Here is an 18,105-nt window from a genome sequence, read left to right as displayed (position 1 = left end):
TGTATCACTCCATGGTGAGACTGCACCTTAAATACTGCATGCAATTGTGGTTACCGCATCTCAAAAAAGATACTTGCACTGAAGTAAGTACAGAGAAGGGCAACCCAAATGTTAAAAGGCATGAAATGGTTGCCCTATGAGGAAAGGCTAAAGAGGTTAGGGCGGTTCAGGTTGGAGAAGAGACAGCTGAGGTGGGATATGATAGAGGTCTACAAAATGATGAAAGCACTTGAACAAGTAAATGGAGCGCACTGTTAGCCAGCATTTGGATGACTGCTATTCTGTGCACCCTCCGACTTAATATCATGGCGATATTAAGTCGGAGGTCCCGAAAGTTTAAAAAAGTAAAAAAAAAAAAACCCATTTAAAATGGGCCCGTGGCTGGCGGGTCAAAAACCGGACGCTCAATTTTGCCGGCGTCCGGTTTCCGAACCCATGGCTGTCAGCAGGCTCGAGAACTGACGCTGGCAAAATTGAGCATCGGCTGTCAAACCCACTGACAGCCGCCGCTTCCGTCAAAAAAGAGGCGCTAGGGACGCGCTAGTGTCCCTAGCGCCTCTTTTTACTGCCGGCCCTAATTAAAATAAATTAAAATACTGAATCGCGCGCACAGGAGAGTGGCCTGTGCGTGTGCCGGGAGAGCGGGTGCTCACCTGTTCTCCCGCGATTTTACTGTTTCGGCCTGTAAGTTTGTACCTGGGGGCAATGGAGGGTGAAGTGATTTGCCCAAGGTTGCAAGTAGCAGTGGCAGGATTTGAATGCTGGGTTTTATGATTCACAGCCCGCTGCTCTAACCACTAAGCTACTCCTTCACCCCCTATCACCTGCCTCCCACCTGTCCCCAGCATCTGCCCTCTGTGGGAGGCCAGTGAATGGTGGCAGTCTGTGTGTGTGTGTGTGGCACTCTCTTAGGGACTGGCGCAAGGGTATTAGATGCCCAAGATGAACTTTATAGCCTTGCGTTCCCCCTCCCCTCCCTTCTCCACACAATTAAAAAGTATGCATATTTTTTCCATTAAAAAAGGTATTAACCACTAGGGGTGTGCATTCGGATTGACCGCATTAGTAAAACGCAACTCATATTTTTTTTTAACTTAAAAAATTGATTCGACATAAACGATCGGATTTCCCACATATCGAACATAGATATGTTCGATATGTGGGAAATCGCGATTGTTGAGCCAAAATAAAAATATAAACCCCCTCACCCTCCTTAATCCCCCCCCCCGACTTACCACAACTCCCTGGTGATGGAGCGAGGAGTGAGGACGCCATTTCTGCAATCCTTGGCGAGAAGCATGTGACGTCGGCGGCACGTCGAGTGACGCTGGCGTCACGTGATTCCCGGCTCGTTCGCGCCGGACGGCTCGTTCGGCCCAAAAAGAACTTTTGGCCAGCTTGAGGGGGTCAGGAGGCCCCCCCAAGCTGGCCAAAAGTTCTTTTTGGGCCGAACGAGCCGTCCGGCGCGAACGAGCCGGGAATCACGTGGCGCCGCGTCACTCAGACGCGACGTCACGTGATTCCCGGCAAGTTCGCGCCCGACGGCTCGTTCGGCGCGAACAAGCCGGGAATCACGTGACGCCGACGTCACGTGATTCCCGGCAAGTTCGCGCCCGACGGCTCGTTCGGCCCAAAAAGAACTTTTGGCCAGCTTGAGGGGGTCAGGAGGCCCCCCCAAGCTGGCCAAAAGTTCTTTTTGGGCCGAACGAGCCGTCCGGCGCGAACTTGCCGGGAATCACATGACGTCGCGTCTGAGTGACGCGGCGCCACGTGATTCCCGGCTCGTTCGCGCCGGACGGCTCGTTCGGCCCAAAAAGAACTTTTGGCCAGCTTGGGGGGGTCAGGAGGCCCCCCCAAGCTGGCCAAAAGTTCTTTTTGGGCCGAACGAGCCGTCCGGCGCGAACGAGCCGGGAATCACGTGACGCCGCGTCACTCGACGTGCCACCGACGTCACATGCTTCTCGCCAAGGATTGCAGAAATGACGTCCTCACTCCTCGCTCGATCACCAGGGAGTTGTGGTAAGTCTGGGGGGGGGGATTAAGGAGGGTGAGGGGGTTTAATTTTTTTTTTTGCACATATGTACATATACCCAACTCATTGGATTTTTTTTATGTCCATATTGGCCGCAAGTGGGACCCCCTTTCGGACATAAAAAATATGAACATAAAATTTTGCTCTGCACATCCCTATTAACCACTTTTCCAATCTGAAAAGGAAGATTTTATATGGAAACGGGACATTCAAAGTACATCTTCTGAAGTAAAAATACCAGTTATAACATGTATATTATATTTACATACACTGCAAAAAAGACATCTGCAATAATAGTAGTTTAATAGGCTTAATAAACTGCCTTTTTCATAGTAATTAAGGTGGTTTACTGGATCTCATATGGTATTAGGCTTATGGTAAAGTGCACTGGTTATGGACTTGGCCCAAAGAAAGCCAGGAATAAACTGAACTACAATTCCAGTACAGTAAGCCTTCTAGATCATAACTGCCAGCATTCAAACAGTAAAAACTCCACCTATGAAAAAGCAAAACTGCAAATATTACATCAGGCCCTAAACACCAATACATCTCCAATTAGAAAACAGAACAAGCCAGGCTGTTGTAAATACCTACCCAGAATATTCACGCTAGCAGAATACCTCACTTTAGTCACACATGTGGAATGCAGACAGATCCTCACCCAATACAGAACATAGAGACCATGAAATATAAATAGAAAGCTGCAGACAAAAACCAAATTGGAAATCACAAGAAGCCAAACTTTGTATACAATGCAAACACTGAATACAATCAAGAAATATAAAACATTAACTATACCACTAAAAAGAATGTCAAATCAGCTGATGAACAGAACATCATCTAATACAAAAATGTTACTAAATTACCAAATGCCTATAAAATATTTCAAAACAGCAGACATATCACATCCAGCAATTAAAAAGTGGAATACAAATCAAATAAATAAAGTATAAATAAAATAAATATGGATTAAAAGAATCTCCCAGTCTCCATACCAGGGAACTTTACATTTCCAATCACCCCTGAGATTCTCAAAGATTGAAAGATGTCACAAAACCTTTAACTTTCTCTCTCTCACACACAAACACACACACATGCACACAACAGAGGCACTCTCACTCATATACATGCACAGGCACTCTCACTCAAACACACAGGCACTCTCTCACACAGTCTCTCTGAAAGTCTCTCACACACAGGCACTTACTTCCATACAGCCAGAATCTCACTCTTACACTGTCAGCTTCTCTCACACAGACAGTCCTCCTCTCTCATTCCCACATACTGGATCTCATCTGCCGCTGGCTACAGGGGAAATGCCATCAACAGCAAGGGGCCTCTTCTTCGGCTACCAGCTGCAGAGGAAATGCGGGTAGCTTGCTGGATCTTTCTATTGCTGGCAGAGAATGGGAAACCTGCCAGCATGTCATCTCCAGCGATGCTACAGGGCCTTTTCTTTTTTTTTTTTTTTAATTTATTTTTTATTGCGTTTACAATAAGATATCCATAATTACATCTTAGTGATGTCTGTCAAGAAAATGAGCATTTACAATTCTTTTACAAGGAAAACCTCATACTCAAACAGGTAGTGGGGGGGTCAACCTTATAAAGAGCAATTAACAATGAAATACATAATAAGAAAAATTTTAAGGTGAGTAAACATATACCCCAATATGACTTTTTGCCTAAACATTTAGAGCTTACTAGGTATGTGAGTCTAAAAAGACCCTTAATTGTGAAGGTTAAAAGAAAAATATATTTAACATCCCCCAGCTTGATATTACATTTACATGGATACTGTAACATGAAGTTAGCCCCTTTAGATATAACCTCAACTCGCATTGACAACATTTTTTTTCTCCGGAGTTGTGTTTGCTTCATCACATCTAGATAAATCCACAATTTCTGTCCGTAAAACATTGACTCACGATTACGGAAAAAGAATCATAGAATGGTATTTCAATCAGAGAGAAATGCAAATATAACCAATAAAGTTCCACATCTGTTAACTACCATCTCATGCAACTGTTGCAATATTTGTGCCAGATTTAATGAGGCTTCTTCCGGAATATTATTCCCTTCTAAGCCCTCAGACATAGGTAGATAATAAATTGTTTTAATCACCGGCATAATAGATTCAGGCAATTTCAAAACCTGTAATAGATAGCTTTTAAACAAATCTATAACAGGCAAAGACTTAATAAGAGGAAACTTTATCACAAAGAGATTACAACTCCTCAGAGTATTTTCAATATTTTCCAACCTTTTAACTGTTATTAATCTGAATGAACCATATTAGATTGTATTTTTTCAAATTCATTAAACTTTGATTCCAAAGCATTTAACTTAGTCCCGCACTGAGAGAAAGAATTTTCATTAGCAGAAACTTTTATATTTGTTTCCACAAACACTTTTGTGAGGTTGAGAATAGATGTTTCCAATGATTTAATAGCCTGCCAAAGAACTTCCAGCATTATTATAGAGGGTTTAGTAAATTCCAAGTTGGGGAGTATTGCCTTCCAGTCTGCACCACCTTTGCTCCTTATTCCACCCTTGACTGTGCTTTCAGGGTCGAAGATCTACTCACAGAGTCAGGAACGGCCTTCTTCACAATCTCTTCAACCGGGCTCACTCCTCCTACTGCACCCAGGGTAGGCTCATGCTCCTCAGCGCTTACACCTTCCATAGGCCCAACGCTAACATCAACTCAGTAACCCTCCTTTCTGAGCAGATAGATTCCAGGCTCATTTCCAGGAAGTGAGGGCATTTTAGGCATCCCTGGGGTCAACAATATTTCCTCTATCTGCGGAGATGGTGTTTGCTCCGCGCCGTCACCACCTGCGATCTCATCCGGGGGCTGCATTGGGATAAGTGAAAATAAACCCTCTATCCATGTCTGCAGGCCTCCCAAGATCGGGGAGCTATCAGCAGCCCCCCACAGCTTGGCCTTGTGCTTCATATGCAGCATCATAAGAGAAGCAGGAAATATAAAATAAGGAAATAGAAGGCGATCGCGGCAGAGGAGCTCTTCTTAACGTTCCTCACCGTCGGCCATCTTGGCTCCTCCCTACAAGGCCTTTTCTAGTGCTCGCGAGGAGTGGGAACCCCACCAGCTCATCTATAAGGCACAGGAGTGCTTCTCAAGTTCTGAAGGGGAGTGGGAACCCACCAGCATGACATCTCCAATTTGCTGGGTGCCTTCTTTAGTGCTGGTGGGGAGTGAGAATCCTAATAGCTCTTCATCTCCAGTGGCACAGGAGGACCTTCTCAAGTATTGATAGGGAGTGGGAACCCTGCCATCATGATATCTCTAGCGCTGTCAGGCACCTTCTCTAGTGTGGCAGGGAGTGGGAACCTTTCCAGCACATCATCTCCAGCACTGCGGGACCTTCTCTAGTGCTGGCAGAGAGTTAGAAACCCACCAGCACATCATTTCCAGTGACACCATGGGGCCTTCTCTACTGTTGGTAGGGAGTGGGAACCCCACCAGTGCATCATCTCGAGTTCTGCCAGGGGCCTCCTTTAGTGTTGGCGGGGAGTGGGAACCCCATTAGCTCATCATTTCCAGCACCTCTGTGGGGCCTTTTCTTGTGCTGGTGGGAAGTGGGAGCCCCATTAACAAATCATTTCACAGCACTGCAGATTTTCTTGCCAGCAGAGTGTGGAAACCCTGCTGGTGTTAGAAATCAAAAAGCATAGTGTGCCACTGCAGGGATTTATTTTGGGGGTCACTTGTTGCTACCAAAATTTTGGCACCTAAGGCAGCCGCTTTACCCTACCTCATTATAGAATCGCCTCTGCCAGGAAAGACCACATAGCCAAGTGCAGTAAGGGATCTGCTGTGCTCACTATTCATGTGATGTGAACCATCTATCAACTCATGCCTTCTATGTACATTTTGGATTGTCCTTTTTTCTATACCTTTCCAGTAAAGTAAATGTGCCAAAATTCTGGTGGTATATAATCCAGCATCTCAAGGATTGAGAACACCCTGTCAAATTTGCTTGCTTGGTACTTTTTTGAGCAGGGAGGTATACATTCATAATGGTGGTGTTTCCCAAACCTTTGGCCACAGAGGATCCCCTGAACCCAAGAAAAAAAGATGAAGAATTTTAGGGGCTGGAAGAACCAAAGCAGGAGGAGTGCCTTTTGCTCTTGCATTTGTGTTTTTGCCTAGTGCCCTTAGTCCCACCCTCTTTGTGTGTATGTGTGTGTGCCTGTGTCTGTGTGTGTGTTTGGTGGGAGGATGGGCAATATTAAACTCACCCTCTATGACCAGGGCAGGAGCAGAATCCTCATCCGGAGGCTCTGGAGCCAACCCTATAGCTGCTGTCCCTGGGCCTGCTGCTGTCTCTGTTGACTGCAGAGCTGATGTGGGACTCAGATGCATCTCCTCACTCTTCATGAGTGTGTCAAGAAGAACCTGCAGACTGGAACTAAATCTGCCCATTTGATAGGTTTAGTACTAAGGGTTCTGAAGAAATGCCCATGCCCCAGGGCATGGGATATGTCCTGAAAGGCCATCCCTGTGAGTGAATTTTTTGATAAAATATCTGCCCAGGCAGGCAGCAGGAAGCCTGGTGAAACAATCTCAGGCAGCCTTCTAACTATGCCCTTATTGGAGGTTGCTGAGTGCTACAAGTGTTCTAGGTAGCTGCTCAGCTGAATTCCCTCAGTAGATTTCCACCCATTCTCTGGGGGTGACTTACGGCTTCCAGAGGAGAGCAAGCTTCCTAACTTGGAAACAGTGACCATGCCATCAGCTGGATGCCTAGCGACTAAAGCTGAGGGTCATCAATGCCACCACTGAGATGTGTCTCCCCACAAGGCCCTATTTCTATTCCTCCACCACACTGCATGTGCACAGATGTGCCAGTCCCTCTGGTATGCTCATAAAATGGGCACAGGACCTGACCCTACCTCTGTTTCAGTGACCCCTAGCCCTTCCCTGACTACCTGCCATACCAGAGGGTGAGAAGAGAAATGCATTCCCTGACTTTTCAGTGAAACGGGTTGTGCCAGTAACCACATGGGCCTCAGCTCTACCAGCCCCACCTTCGATGGGACGAGCAGTGGACTGGAGCCATTTACTTGGACCAATGAGGCACGGTTATCTTGTCCACCAGCCCCTATGTTATAAGATATGATGGTGCCTAAATTAAAGCTTATAGACCCTGCTGCACACAGCTAGTAATCTAGCCCTTTGTTTAAAGATTTTTCTTTTTTTTCTTGGCAATCATCATCAGGGGCACTGTCACCCTGGTGACATCATCGGACTGTGTGAGGCTGGCACAGGCCTGCCATGCCACCCTTGCTGATATGCCACTCTAGACCCCTACCAGAAGCCCCAGTTGAGTTAAGCTGAACTCCCTGCTCTGGGAGTGTGCACCCGGTTATCCGTGGCATCCTTGCACCCAGCCCAGTGCCACGCCTAAGTCTAAAGTTATCCAGCCACACAAGGCCAAATAACTTTAAATGTGACAGTTTGAGGGTTTGGAGGTTGAGGGAGACTCAGTCCATCAGGGTTCATGCTTGATACAGCAGTTGGGGGTCTATGATTCAGGCCACCAGATCCACACACCAGTGGCGTAGCCAGAATTGATTTTTTGGGTGGGCACAAGGTTAACATGGGTGGGCTGTAGGCATGCAGGTCTACTAGTTGTTTTTTTACTGATAAATAATGCCAAATTATGCAGCATAGCATTCACATCTACGCCTAAGTATGAGGTTTACTTAATGATACAAACATAATTCACGGTGATTTGTGGTACTTTAGCCTTCTTATTATTACGATTTTATACACGGCTCCTACCTGTCCATAAATTTTGAGAGAGCGGTTGTGTTGCTTATATTTAAATTGCTAACATCTCAAAATATAGATATATATTTTTACCTTTGTTGTCTGATCTTTGTATTTTTCTAATCAGTTGGTCCTGGTCTCTCTTTCCCATTCTTTCCCTTGTCGCTCATTTCCTAATTCCTTTTCAGTGTCTTTCTTCTATTACTGTCTTCTTCCCTTCCACACACACACACACACACATACACGCTTTCTCTCACAGACTCCCTCTCACACACTCAAGCTGTCACTCTCATATGCTCTCCCCCCCCCCCCCACCCCCCCACAAGCTCACATTCAAGTTCTCACTTTCTCACCCCTCCCCAGGCTTATATTCTTATGCACACACAGATGCACATCCAGGCACCCATTCTCACCCACACACATAAACCCAGTCTCCCATTCTCACCCACAAACCCATGCTCCCAGTCTCACCCACACATATTCAAGCTCCCATTCTCATCCATACATATACACATTTAAGGTACTATTCTCACCCACACATACACACATTCAAGCACCCATTCTTATCCACATATTCAAGCTTCCATTCTCACCCACCCACACAAACCCAGGCTCTCATTCTCACCCATATATACACACATTCAAGCTCCCATTCTCACCCACCCACAAACCCAGGCTCCCATACTCAACCACACATACACACATTCGAGCTCCCATTCACCCACATATTCAAGCTTCCATTCTCACCCACATACACACCCAGGCTCCAGTTTTCACCCACACACACTCCCATTCTCATCCACACATAAACATTCAAGCACGTGCACAGCTTCCGCTTTCTCCCCCAGAGCAGGAAGATCAGCTACCTCTCCTGCTGCCACCAGACTCCTGCTATCTTCGGGCGTCGGGCCGTACTGCCCGCCGAACTTCCTGTCGGGGGGGGGGGAGCGGAAGCGCACAACGTCCGCTTCCTCCCTCCCCCCCCCAAGCAGGAAGATCGGCAGACCATACGGCCCGACGCCCGAAGAAGATAGCAGGAGGCCGGTGGCAGCAGGAGAGGCAGCTGATCTTCCTGCTTTGGGGGAGAAAGCGGAAGCTGTGCGCGGCGCTTCCGCTCCCCCAAACAGGAAGTTCGGCGGGCCGTTTGACCCGAAGATAGCAGGAGAACGGGTGGCAGCAGGAGAGGCAGCTGATCTTCCTGCATTGGGGGGAGGAAGCGGAAGCTGCGTGCGGCGCTTCCACTCCCCCCCCCCCAAACAGGAAGACCGGTTGGCCATACGGCCGCAGCAGCGCTTCCCCATGTGTGCCGTGATGGCGCGCGAGGCGTGGGTTCTCTTGTTCGCTGTCACGGGGTTGGGATCCCGCGACAGCCTTGCAGTTCCGGTGCTAGTTGGGTGGGCCTGGTGGGCTAGTTGGGTGGGCTAGTTGGGTGGGCACCTGCCCACCCAGGCCCACCCGTGGCTACGCCACTGCCACACACAACTTTTTTCTTTTTTGGTTCAAAATTAAGGCCACTTAGCTATATTCTTTTGAAAAAGCCGGTTATCCAGCCACACAAGGCCAGATAACTTTAGACCAGTTCCAGGGCATAGCTAGAGTTAGCCAAAACAATATATTCAGTAATCGCCTAATATCAATGTTACATATATTACATAGTAGCATAGAAATAACAGAAAAAAAGGACCAAATGGTCCATCCAGTCTTCCCAGCAAAGGGCTTATGGCAGTATCTGCCATGCCTTGCAGGTTACTCCATGTTGCTCTTAAGTGTAGCAACTGCTGCTCCGTGCACTTATCCCCAAGCCTTATGAGTGGTGTGGAGGAGTAGCCTAGTGGTTAGAGCATTAGGCTATGACCCAAGAGACCAGGGTTTGAGTCTTGCTGTGACCTTGGGCATGTTACTTTCCCCTCTATTGCCTCAGGTACAAACTTAGATTGCAAGCCCACTGGGGATAGGGAAATACCTACACTTTGAAGCATTGAAAAAAAAGTGCAAACAGCAGAATAATAAAATAAATGATAACCTATAAAAATTTACCAATACCAACATTTTTACTGGGTAGTGAGCCTTTATCAAATTTCAGACAGTGATGCGTGACATGCTTTGCTTATGGACTTGACCAGAGAAGCAGTCCTGGATAAGTTACCTAGCTAAATTATCCCTACCCCAGCATGCCCTGACATTCCCATTACTTATCCAGCTAATTTGTAACCAGTTAATAACTTATTCTGCTAAAAGTTAGATGGATTAGTATCAGGTAATTTTAAAACTTGCCATTTAGCCAAGATAACTGATGAATTATTTAGATAAATGGCTTTGAATGAAAGGGGTGAAAAATAAGTGATGGGATTCTTTTGAATGTTTAAAAAAGCTGGTAGAAGTTGTTTCCTAATAACTGCTGATAACAGAAGATCTAATCTGTGATGCATGGTAGGGGTGTGCATTCGTTTTGAACTTAAATGGAAAACGCAACTTTTTTTTTTTTTTAACTTAAAAAAAAGATGAGGCTTAAACGATCGGATTTCCAACTTATTCAACATAGCTATGTTGAATACATTGGAAATCGCGATTGTTGATCTAAATAAAAATTTAAACCCCTCACCCTCCTTAATCCCCCCCCCCAAGACTTACCAAAGCTGGCCAAAAGTTCCGTGAGGGTCCGGGAGCGGACGCGTGGGGAATCACGTGACGTCGGCGCCACGTCGGAGTGGCCTCCTGACCCCCCCAAGCTGGCCAAAAGTTCCTTTTGAGCCCAACGAGGGGTCCGGGAGTGAACCCGAGGGGAATCACGTGACGCCGCGTCACTCCGACGTGACGCCGACGTCACGTGCTCCTTGCAAAGGAGTTCAGGAATGGTGTCCTGACCCCGCTGGACCACCAGGGAGTTTTGGTAAGTCTTGGGGGGGGGGATTAAGGCGGGTGAGGGGTTTAAATTTTTATTTGCACATATGGACATAGACTCAACTTATGGAATTCTCCATATGTCCATATTGACCGCAAATGGGACCCCCTTTCGACTTATGGACTTCTGAACTTAAACTTTTGGTCTGCACATCCCTAATGCATGGTAATGTACCAATAATAGGAGCCACAGTAAATAACACACATTAATGCATATTACCACGTCACAGATTAGTAAAAAGATCCCTGTATCCCTGTCTAACATTGTTAAAATGTGTGAAACAGTTTCTTCAAGGAAAAGAAAAAGAAAGATTTAGTATACCCAAAAAATGTATACAAAATAACTTCACCTAGAAGATTCCTTAAAGAGAGACTCATTTGAAACCAATTTTTTAAAAAGAAAGCAAAAACTTTCCATGCATTTCCATGTTCTTTTAGAATACATACTAGTTATAAAAATAAGTCATAATGCAACTCCATTAAATACCACTTAGGTTTCTGTGATATATCACATCATAGTTATTTCAGCTGGGTTGCAAAAGTTGAAAAAAAATGTTCCCCTTTTGCACAATGCAGTTGAAAAATCTCACTTTCATGAGCCATAGATCATAAAGAAATGTAATTGTTACTTTAGCAAATTGGCTGTAGCAGTTGGAGTCTGGGTTTTGGTCCTTTTTCCATAGGGCATGATACAAAATTGAATTCATTTTTAGGTAATAAGTATTATTGACTTTAAGAAATGTGATTTTAATATAGCAGAAGATGAAAATGATTGAGCATAAGATGCTAAAGCTTGTTATTACATGTGTCTAGTGATCTTAGTAGTTTTTATACAACCTACTATGTAAATTGTCACTGCGGAGCAGTGAGCGATAAGCATAGTGAATGATTTGGCCAGGACATTGCAGCAATGGTATCAGGGTAAATGGAGCCCATCAATGCTTGCAGACTACTGCTGGACAGTGAGAAGAGATGTTTCATTTAATGAATACAAGAAACAAGCCAAGAATAGTCAAATAGCCATTGAATAAGCACTAAATGATGTACTTAATTATACATAATTAGTAGTTTTGGGCCTTTTGTTTCATAGTACATTTTATTTCTTTAATCCTTTTGCTGATTTAATTTTTAAAGTGTTATATAAACAGGACAGGTGAAATATTATGCAACAATAAATACATGAAAAGTCCTATGTTTACTAATTATGATTACAAATCTATTATCTATGAACTATCTATGCAAAAGACATATACGTAAAATGTAAAAAATATCATAGAAAAAATAGCCAATCAGCTGGTTTAATTGATATATTTGAATTCAGAATATCAACATCAATAATCACATTTTATTGCTGAAGCAGATGACTTCTAAAAATGTGTATACCAGTGTATTTGGAAGAACCAGGGCTTGAACCACAGACCTAAACTCATATGAACCTAATAACAATTTCAAAGGATGTACCAGCCACAGTTTTAAGTACCCGGACATAACAACAGTCTTCACATGAGTAGATAGTGTTAATTCACTGCCTACTAAAACTCCAAGGCTACGCGCAGACAAAATTACTGGAATCTTGATATTTTCAAACACAAGGAATGGTGAATGTTCAGACTTCTAAATCTTTGCAATACCAGAATTTCATTTTTTATAAAATTTAAAGATATATTGTGATAATGTCATTGTTTCATAGCTGAGAGGCAGATACTATCTCAAATGTAGATGACCAAGAAGATGAAATTAGACTACAATATTGATTGTCCTCTACATAGTCATTATCTGCTTATAAACCTTTGCTTGGGCTCCCAAAGATGGCTTTTTCAGAACATATCGGGCCTGATTTTAAAAAGTATTTACTCAAGTAAATACCTTGAAAATGCATTGGATAGTGACCACAATCTAGGTATTGATCACATTATCCCAATTCCACACCAACACCTGCATTTTCAAAAGGAATTGCACACTACGCACTACTATTGTAGCAATTTTCAAACACTATTTACTCACATAAAGTGCACTTACATGAGTAAATCCTATGGACAATTCAATGGCATAAGTTGTAGAAATTTTCAAAAGTCCACTTACACAGGTAAAGTGCATTTACATGTGTAAAACCCAGCTTTAAGTATGTAAATACATTTTAAAATCAGGCCCTTTTTCTCTAATATACTGTATTTTTCACTCCATAAGACACACCTGACCATAAGACGCACTTAGGATTCAGAGGGGGGAAAATTTAAAAAAAAAAAAAAATTGTGCTAAACCAGCTCTGTCCCCGGGTGTTTGTGCATCTTATGGAGCAAATTAGGGGAGTGCATAACATTTTTTTTCTCCCCATTTTGTTTTCAGGTCTGGGGAGGGCCATTTCGGTCCATTCCCCAGATCAGAAAACTTTTGTCTTTCTAATTCTGTGGGAACCCCCCCCCAAAAAAAACCCTCATCCCAACCCTTTAAATGAACAACCCCCACCCTCCTGACCCCCCCAAGACCTGCCAAATTAATTAAATACAACCCCCCACCCTCCTGACCCCCCCAAGACCTGCCAAATGTCCCTGGTGGTCCAGCGGGGGTCCAGGAGCAGTCCGGGAGCGATCTCCTGGACTTTGGCCGTCAGCCCTTTGCCCTTACTATGTCACTGGGGTCGACCAATGGCAGCGGTAGCCCCTGTGACATAGTAAGGGCAAAGGGTCGTCGGCTGCCAGTAATCAAAATGGTGCCGATGGCCCTTTGCCCTTACTATGTCACAGGGGCTACCGCTGCCATTGGTCGACCCCAGTGACATAGTAAGGGCAAAGGGCCATCGGCACCATTTTGATTGCTGGCAGCCGACGGCCCAAGTCCAGGAGATCGCTCCCGGACCATTCCTGGACCCCCACTGGACCACCAGGGACTTATGGCAGGTCTTGCGGGGGTCAGGAGGGTGGGGGGTTATAGTAAATTAATTTGGAAGGTCTGGGGGGTCAAGAGGGGGCGAGGGTTTTGTTAGATTTTTATTTATTTTTTATATTCATTCCATAAGGCACACAGACATTTTCCCCCCACTTTTGGGGAAAAAAAGTGTGCTTTATGGAGCGAAAAATACGGTATATACATATATACAGTGCAGTCATTCTGGAAAAAAAGGTGGCAGATGCATGGATTTTTATTAGGGACTGCACAGCAAATCAAGCAGGTGGAGGAAAAACAAGCCAATACTCACTACCGGCAAGTACCTCCTGAAAAATAAACTGTATATATATATATATATATATATATATATATATGTGTGTGTGTGTGTGTGTGTGTGTGTGTAAAACATTAATATTACAAAGGATTAAATGTACAGAGAGACTCTTAAAGATGTCAGTTTGCATGTTGAAATTTGCTGTAAAGATGTTGAAAAATTGGACTAGGAAACATTTTTCAAATGAAAATTCAATTTTACATCTTAATTTTATATCCCTGACTCATAGAAATAAATCAAAATATTCATTGCATTTCTGTTTTTTCTCAGAAAAATTTATCATCATTAATTTTTTTTTATTCTGGGGGGGTTGGGAGTAGGCCTTTTTATATTTTAATATATACTCTATCTATGCTGTTTATTATTGTACTCTGCTTCGGATATTGCTTTTAGTCTGGGAAGGAGGTATAGAAATGTTAAGGAAAGAAAGAAAGAAAGTAGGCAAAACGTATTTCCTTATTTGTCCTGCACATTATTCTAGTGGATCCTTTTCTTTATCAAGGCCTGTCCCTTTCCCCCGCACCTAGACACACTTCTGTCTCAGTTGCCCTTTGCCACAAAAGTGTTTGCATTATCTCATCTCATGGGAACAGCCCAGTTTTGTGCACTGCCATTTAGAAGGTCCCTGGTGGAACCTCGGAGTCAGATTTTCTTCTCCTCGGGTCAGCTAGGGGCACAGAATGATGGAGAGGCAGCATCAAAAGCCAAAGCCCTCAGAGGAGAATGGCATCATGGTCGTTGCTTAAGGGTGACACTTGGTTTACAGCCACAGGCAGAGCTACTGATTTCAACTGTGCAACCAACACCTGAGAATATTTAATATTTCTTTTTTAGTGACAAGAAATGTGCATTGACATATTTGCTGAGATTTTTACCTGTGCCCACAGAATGCTGACAAACCATTCCAGCTGTGTTTCCTGTCCATCACAACAAAGATGCCTAAAGAAACCAAAATATCATTATGATGTATATAAAGGAAATGTATTTTTCAGTTTTGATGTCTTAAGTTAAAATATAAATGTCCTTTCTGTTATAAGCAAAAACATAACAAATAAAACTAAACACAATGGACTGCATTTCAAACATCCTGCCTATCCTAGTGTGCTTCTCTGACACAGTGAAAAATGGCCATTTAGCTTAGCATGTGCAACGTGTTCTTGTATTTCTCTCCAGTTACAAAAGCATCAATGGCCCAGATTCAACCTGTGCTATCAACATTTGGTATCCAAAGTTATAAACAAGGATGTTACTTATTTTTAAGTTTCTAAGATCTACTGACACATTGCTTGAGTTATTTAAACCTAATGTTTACAGCCATTTATATAAGCATTTTGGACAATTACTACACAATCCAAATGTGCAGCATTTTTGTTTTGCTACAGAATGCAGCTTAAAGTGCCAATTTTGAGGAGCACACCTTGTGATAACACTAAAAAAAATTAAAGAAAGACTAATAATATTCTTAATTCTGAAAAAAAAATGGAGTAGGGCAATGGCTTCTGTGCAGAGGTACTTAATGGGATATCACTTGAACCAGCTAAAAATATTGTTTTGTGCAGCATGGGAAAGCAATACCATACAATATCATTTACACAGCTCTGGAATTTAGCAGACGTGAGGCCAATGGTCTGTAGTTATACTTACCATTGGTATTTTTCAGAATAAAGAGTAAATCCCCAACTATATGAAACAAAACAACATACACATTACAAACATATTCCTTAGAATCAGTTAACATGCAAAACATAATAACATGGAATAGAATATGTTATAACTTTTCAGGATTGAAAAAAAAAAGTTTCAATGGTATTTGCAAATAAAAACCGGTACTATACAGTACTTACTACTATAGATAAAGGAACATGTCATAGCTCTCACTATTATTACCTGCATTTTATTAAAAGACTTAGACCTTTTTATAGATATTGGTGACCTTAAAATCCTTACTTATTCACTAGTGCTTAGTTTCTTTCATTATGGTAAAGCTCTTTATTATCCCCTTTCTTTTTACCTTATCATTGATCTCAGTTAATTTGGAACACTACAGCTAAAGTCACTTTGGTAGAAAAATGTTTGATAATGTTACTTGACCTTCACTGGCTACCCATCTCTTAACATATCCAGTTCAAGATAGAACCCTAACATTCAGGACCTTCCTTTGGGGGAATCCCACCATACCTTTAAATCTTCTTCTTCCTTACCACCCTAGTAGGGTCCTTTGTTCTTCTCAGCAAAAGCTCTTAACCCTCCCTTCGGTCGAAATTAGCAGATTGGAGAGAATGCAGAAACTGACAGGGTCATTCATCAAAATGTGTTATTTATTGCATTGAAAGATGCATATGCATATTTTTTAAATTGTTGTCAAAGGGGAGGAGTTTGGGAGGGTTTATGAAAATGAGGGATGTTTAACATTGTGTGCAATAGCAAAACACACATTTTAACACTGGAAATAACTACACCTTTTGTCCTGCTGTTAGGCTGTGCTATATGCCTGAAATGAGATTTGCAATATTTACTGCAAATCCCATTTTGGAGAGAGAGAGAGAGAGAACTTCTAGGGTGGCAAACATATTAGTCATCTATTTATACCACTATAGGAGGGTCACCTAGTAATTTGAAGTAAGGTTTTGGTGGTGATCTAGGGTTTGGGGGCCAATTTTTACATTCACAGTGAGACGTACAAACAGCACAGTACACATCAATGAAGATTTGATGTGATTTGGAATGAGGAAAGGTACACAAAGATGAGATTTTTACAATGGACATTTTGCAGCTTGTGAAGTGAAAATATCACAGGTGTTATAAATGTAATGTGCATTGTAATAAAGTTCTAAAATAGCAAATTGTGTGGTAACTCAAAAATTACAATAACCACACCTATTTTCCTTATCATGGGCATTGTTCATGTGAAATTTATAGCATTTTGATGAATCAAAAGGTCAGTTTCTCCTGTCTGACTCCCAATTTTTGGAATTCACTCCCTCTTGGTTTGCGATTGAAAAAGACCACCAAATTTAAGGCTGGATTTTCTAACAACGCAGGGATTTGTGAATCCCGTGGTAACTGGGGTGGGCCTGCGAAAGCCGGCAGCTATTGCACCACCGCGGTGTTATCGCTGCCAGCTTTCGCACCCAATAGCTAAAGATTTGGAGGTCTGAAAATGTGGCTGCATTGGGCAGTCACCTCTTAGCCAGCTATTTATCTGGCTAAATTTAACTGGATAAGTGTTGGGTGGGAATGGGGTGTTCCAGAGAGGAGCTACATATCTGGCTAACTCATGGGGTTATTTTCTAAAGACTTATCGCACGCTATATGGCCGAATCGCATGCGATAAGCCTCTATCGCACGCGAAAAGGCCGTTTTCATGTGAGACAGCATGCAAAATCGATTTGGGGCGGAGTTGTAGCGGAGTCGAGGTGGCAAAGGGAGGAGTCAGGGCAGTGAGGAGGTGGACTCGTTGGTGTCTTTGCTGGTGGCGATAATGTTACTAACATTATCGTCACCAGCAGCGTGCCTCATAGCACCACCTTTCATGGTGGTGCTATTCGGTGTGAAAGCCGGCAGCGAAACCACGGTGGTATGAAGGCTGTGGGCTTTCGCAGGCCCACCCCCCTGCCCCCCATTTTCGCTGGATTCATCATTCAGTGATGAATGATGAATCCAGGCCTCAGCTGGATAAGTGACAATTTTCAGCCTTATCTGGCTTAGTTAGTCAAATAAATCTAGGACAGCCTACAGTTAACTGGATAAACTTATTTGAAAAACTATAAGATAGCTGAGTACAGTGGACCCTTGAACTATGCACTTAATTGGTTCCAGAGGGCTGGTTGTAACTCAAGTTGGTTATAAGTCAAGACTATTTTTTCCATAGGAAATAATGGAAATACCCATAATGTGTTCCAAACCTCCCAAATTACCTAACCATTTCTATAATAAAAAATGGTTGTATAATGTCTGTAATTACCAGAAACACCAATAATTTCCTAGTGTACTCACCAAAAAGTTATAAAATGTGCCTAGCCTACCAGAAACAACAATTTTACCTCCTCCACCAGTTCCTTTACAATATCTGCATATGGACTCCCTACCTGGGTAACATCAAGCTAGGCTGAGAGAACATTGCACAAATCTCATCTTTGGGTGAGTTTCCTT

At 43.2% G+C, this 18,105-nt stretch overlaps 1 protein-coding gene across 5 annotated transcripts in view; it reads right to left on the bottom strand.

Annotated features, from left to right (window-relative positions):
* Window positions 1-18,105, bottom strand: part of ARAP2 (ArfGAP with RhoGAP domain, ankyrin repeat and PH domain 2) — a 619,943-nt gene that overhangs the window by 31,265 nt on the left and 570,573 nt on the right. For 4 of the 5 annotated variants that reach the window (XM_029589653.1, XM_029589667.1, XM_029589686.1 and 1 more), the window contains exons 30-31: window positions 15,598-15,633; window positions 14,829-14,892 (exon numbers count right to left, since the gene is read on the bottom strand). In XM_029589653.1, coding sequence (XP_029445513.1) covers window positions 14,829-14,892; window positions 15,598-15,633 — 100 coding nt within the window. Of the gene's footprint in view, window positions 1-2,641; window positions 2,734-14,828; window positions 14,893-15,597; window positions 15,634-18,105 lie in introns of those variants that run through there. The other variant, XM_029589677.1, reaches the window with a different exon arrangement.

The sequence above is a fragment of the Rhinatrema bivittatum genome, chromosome 1, assembly GCF_901001135.1.
Source record: "Rhinatrema bivittatum chromosome 1, aRhiBiv1.1, whole genome shotgun sequence".
Taxonomy (NCBI): Eukaryota; Metazoa; Chordata; class Amphibia; order Gymnophiona; family Rhinatrematidae; genus Rhinatrema; species Rhinatrema bivittatum.
Note: the sequence above shows the minus strand (reverse complement) of the source record. Positions and strands in the feature narration are given on the sequence as shown.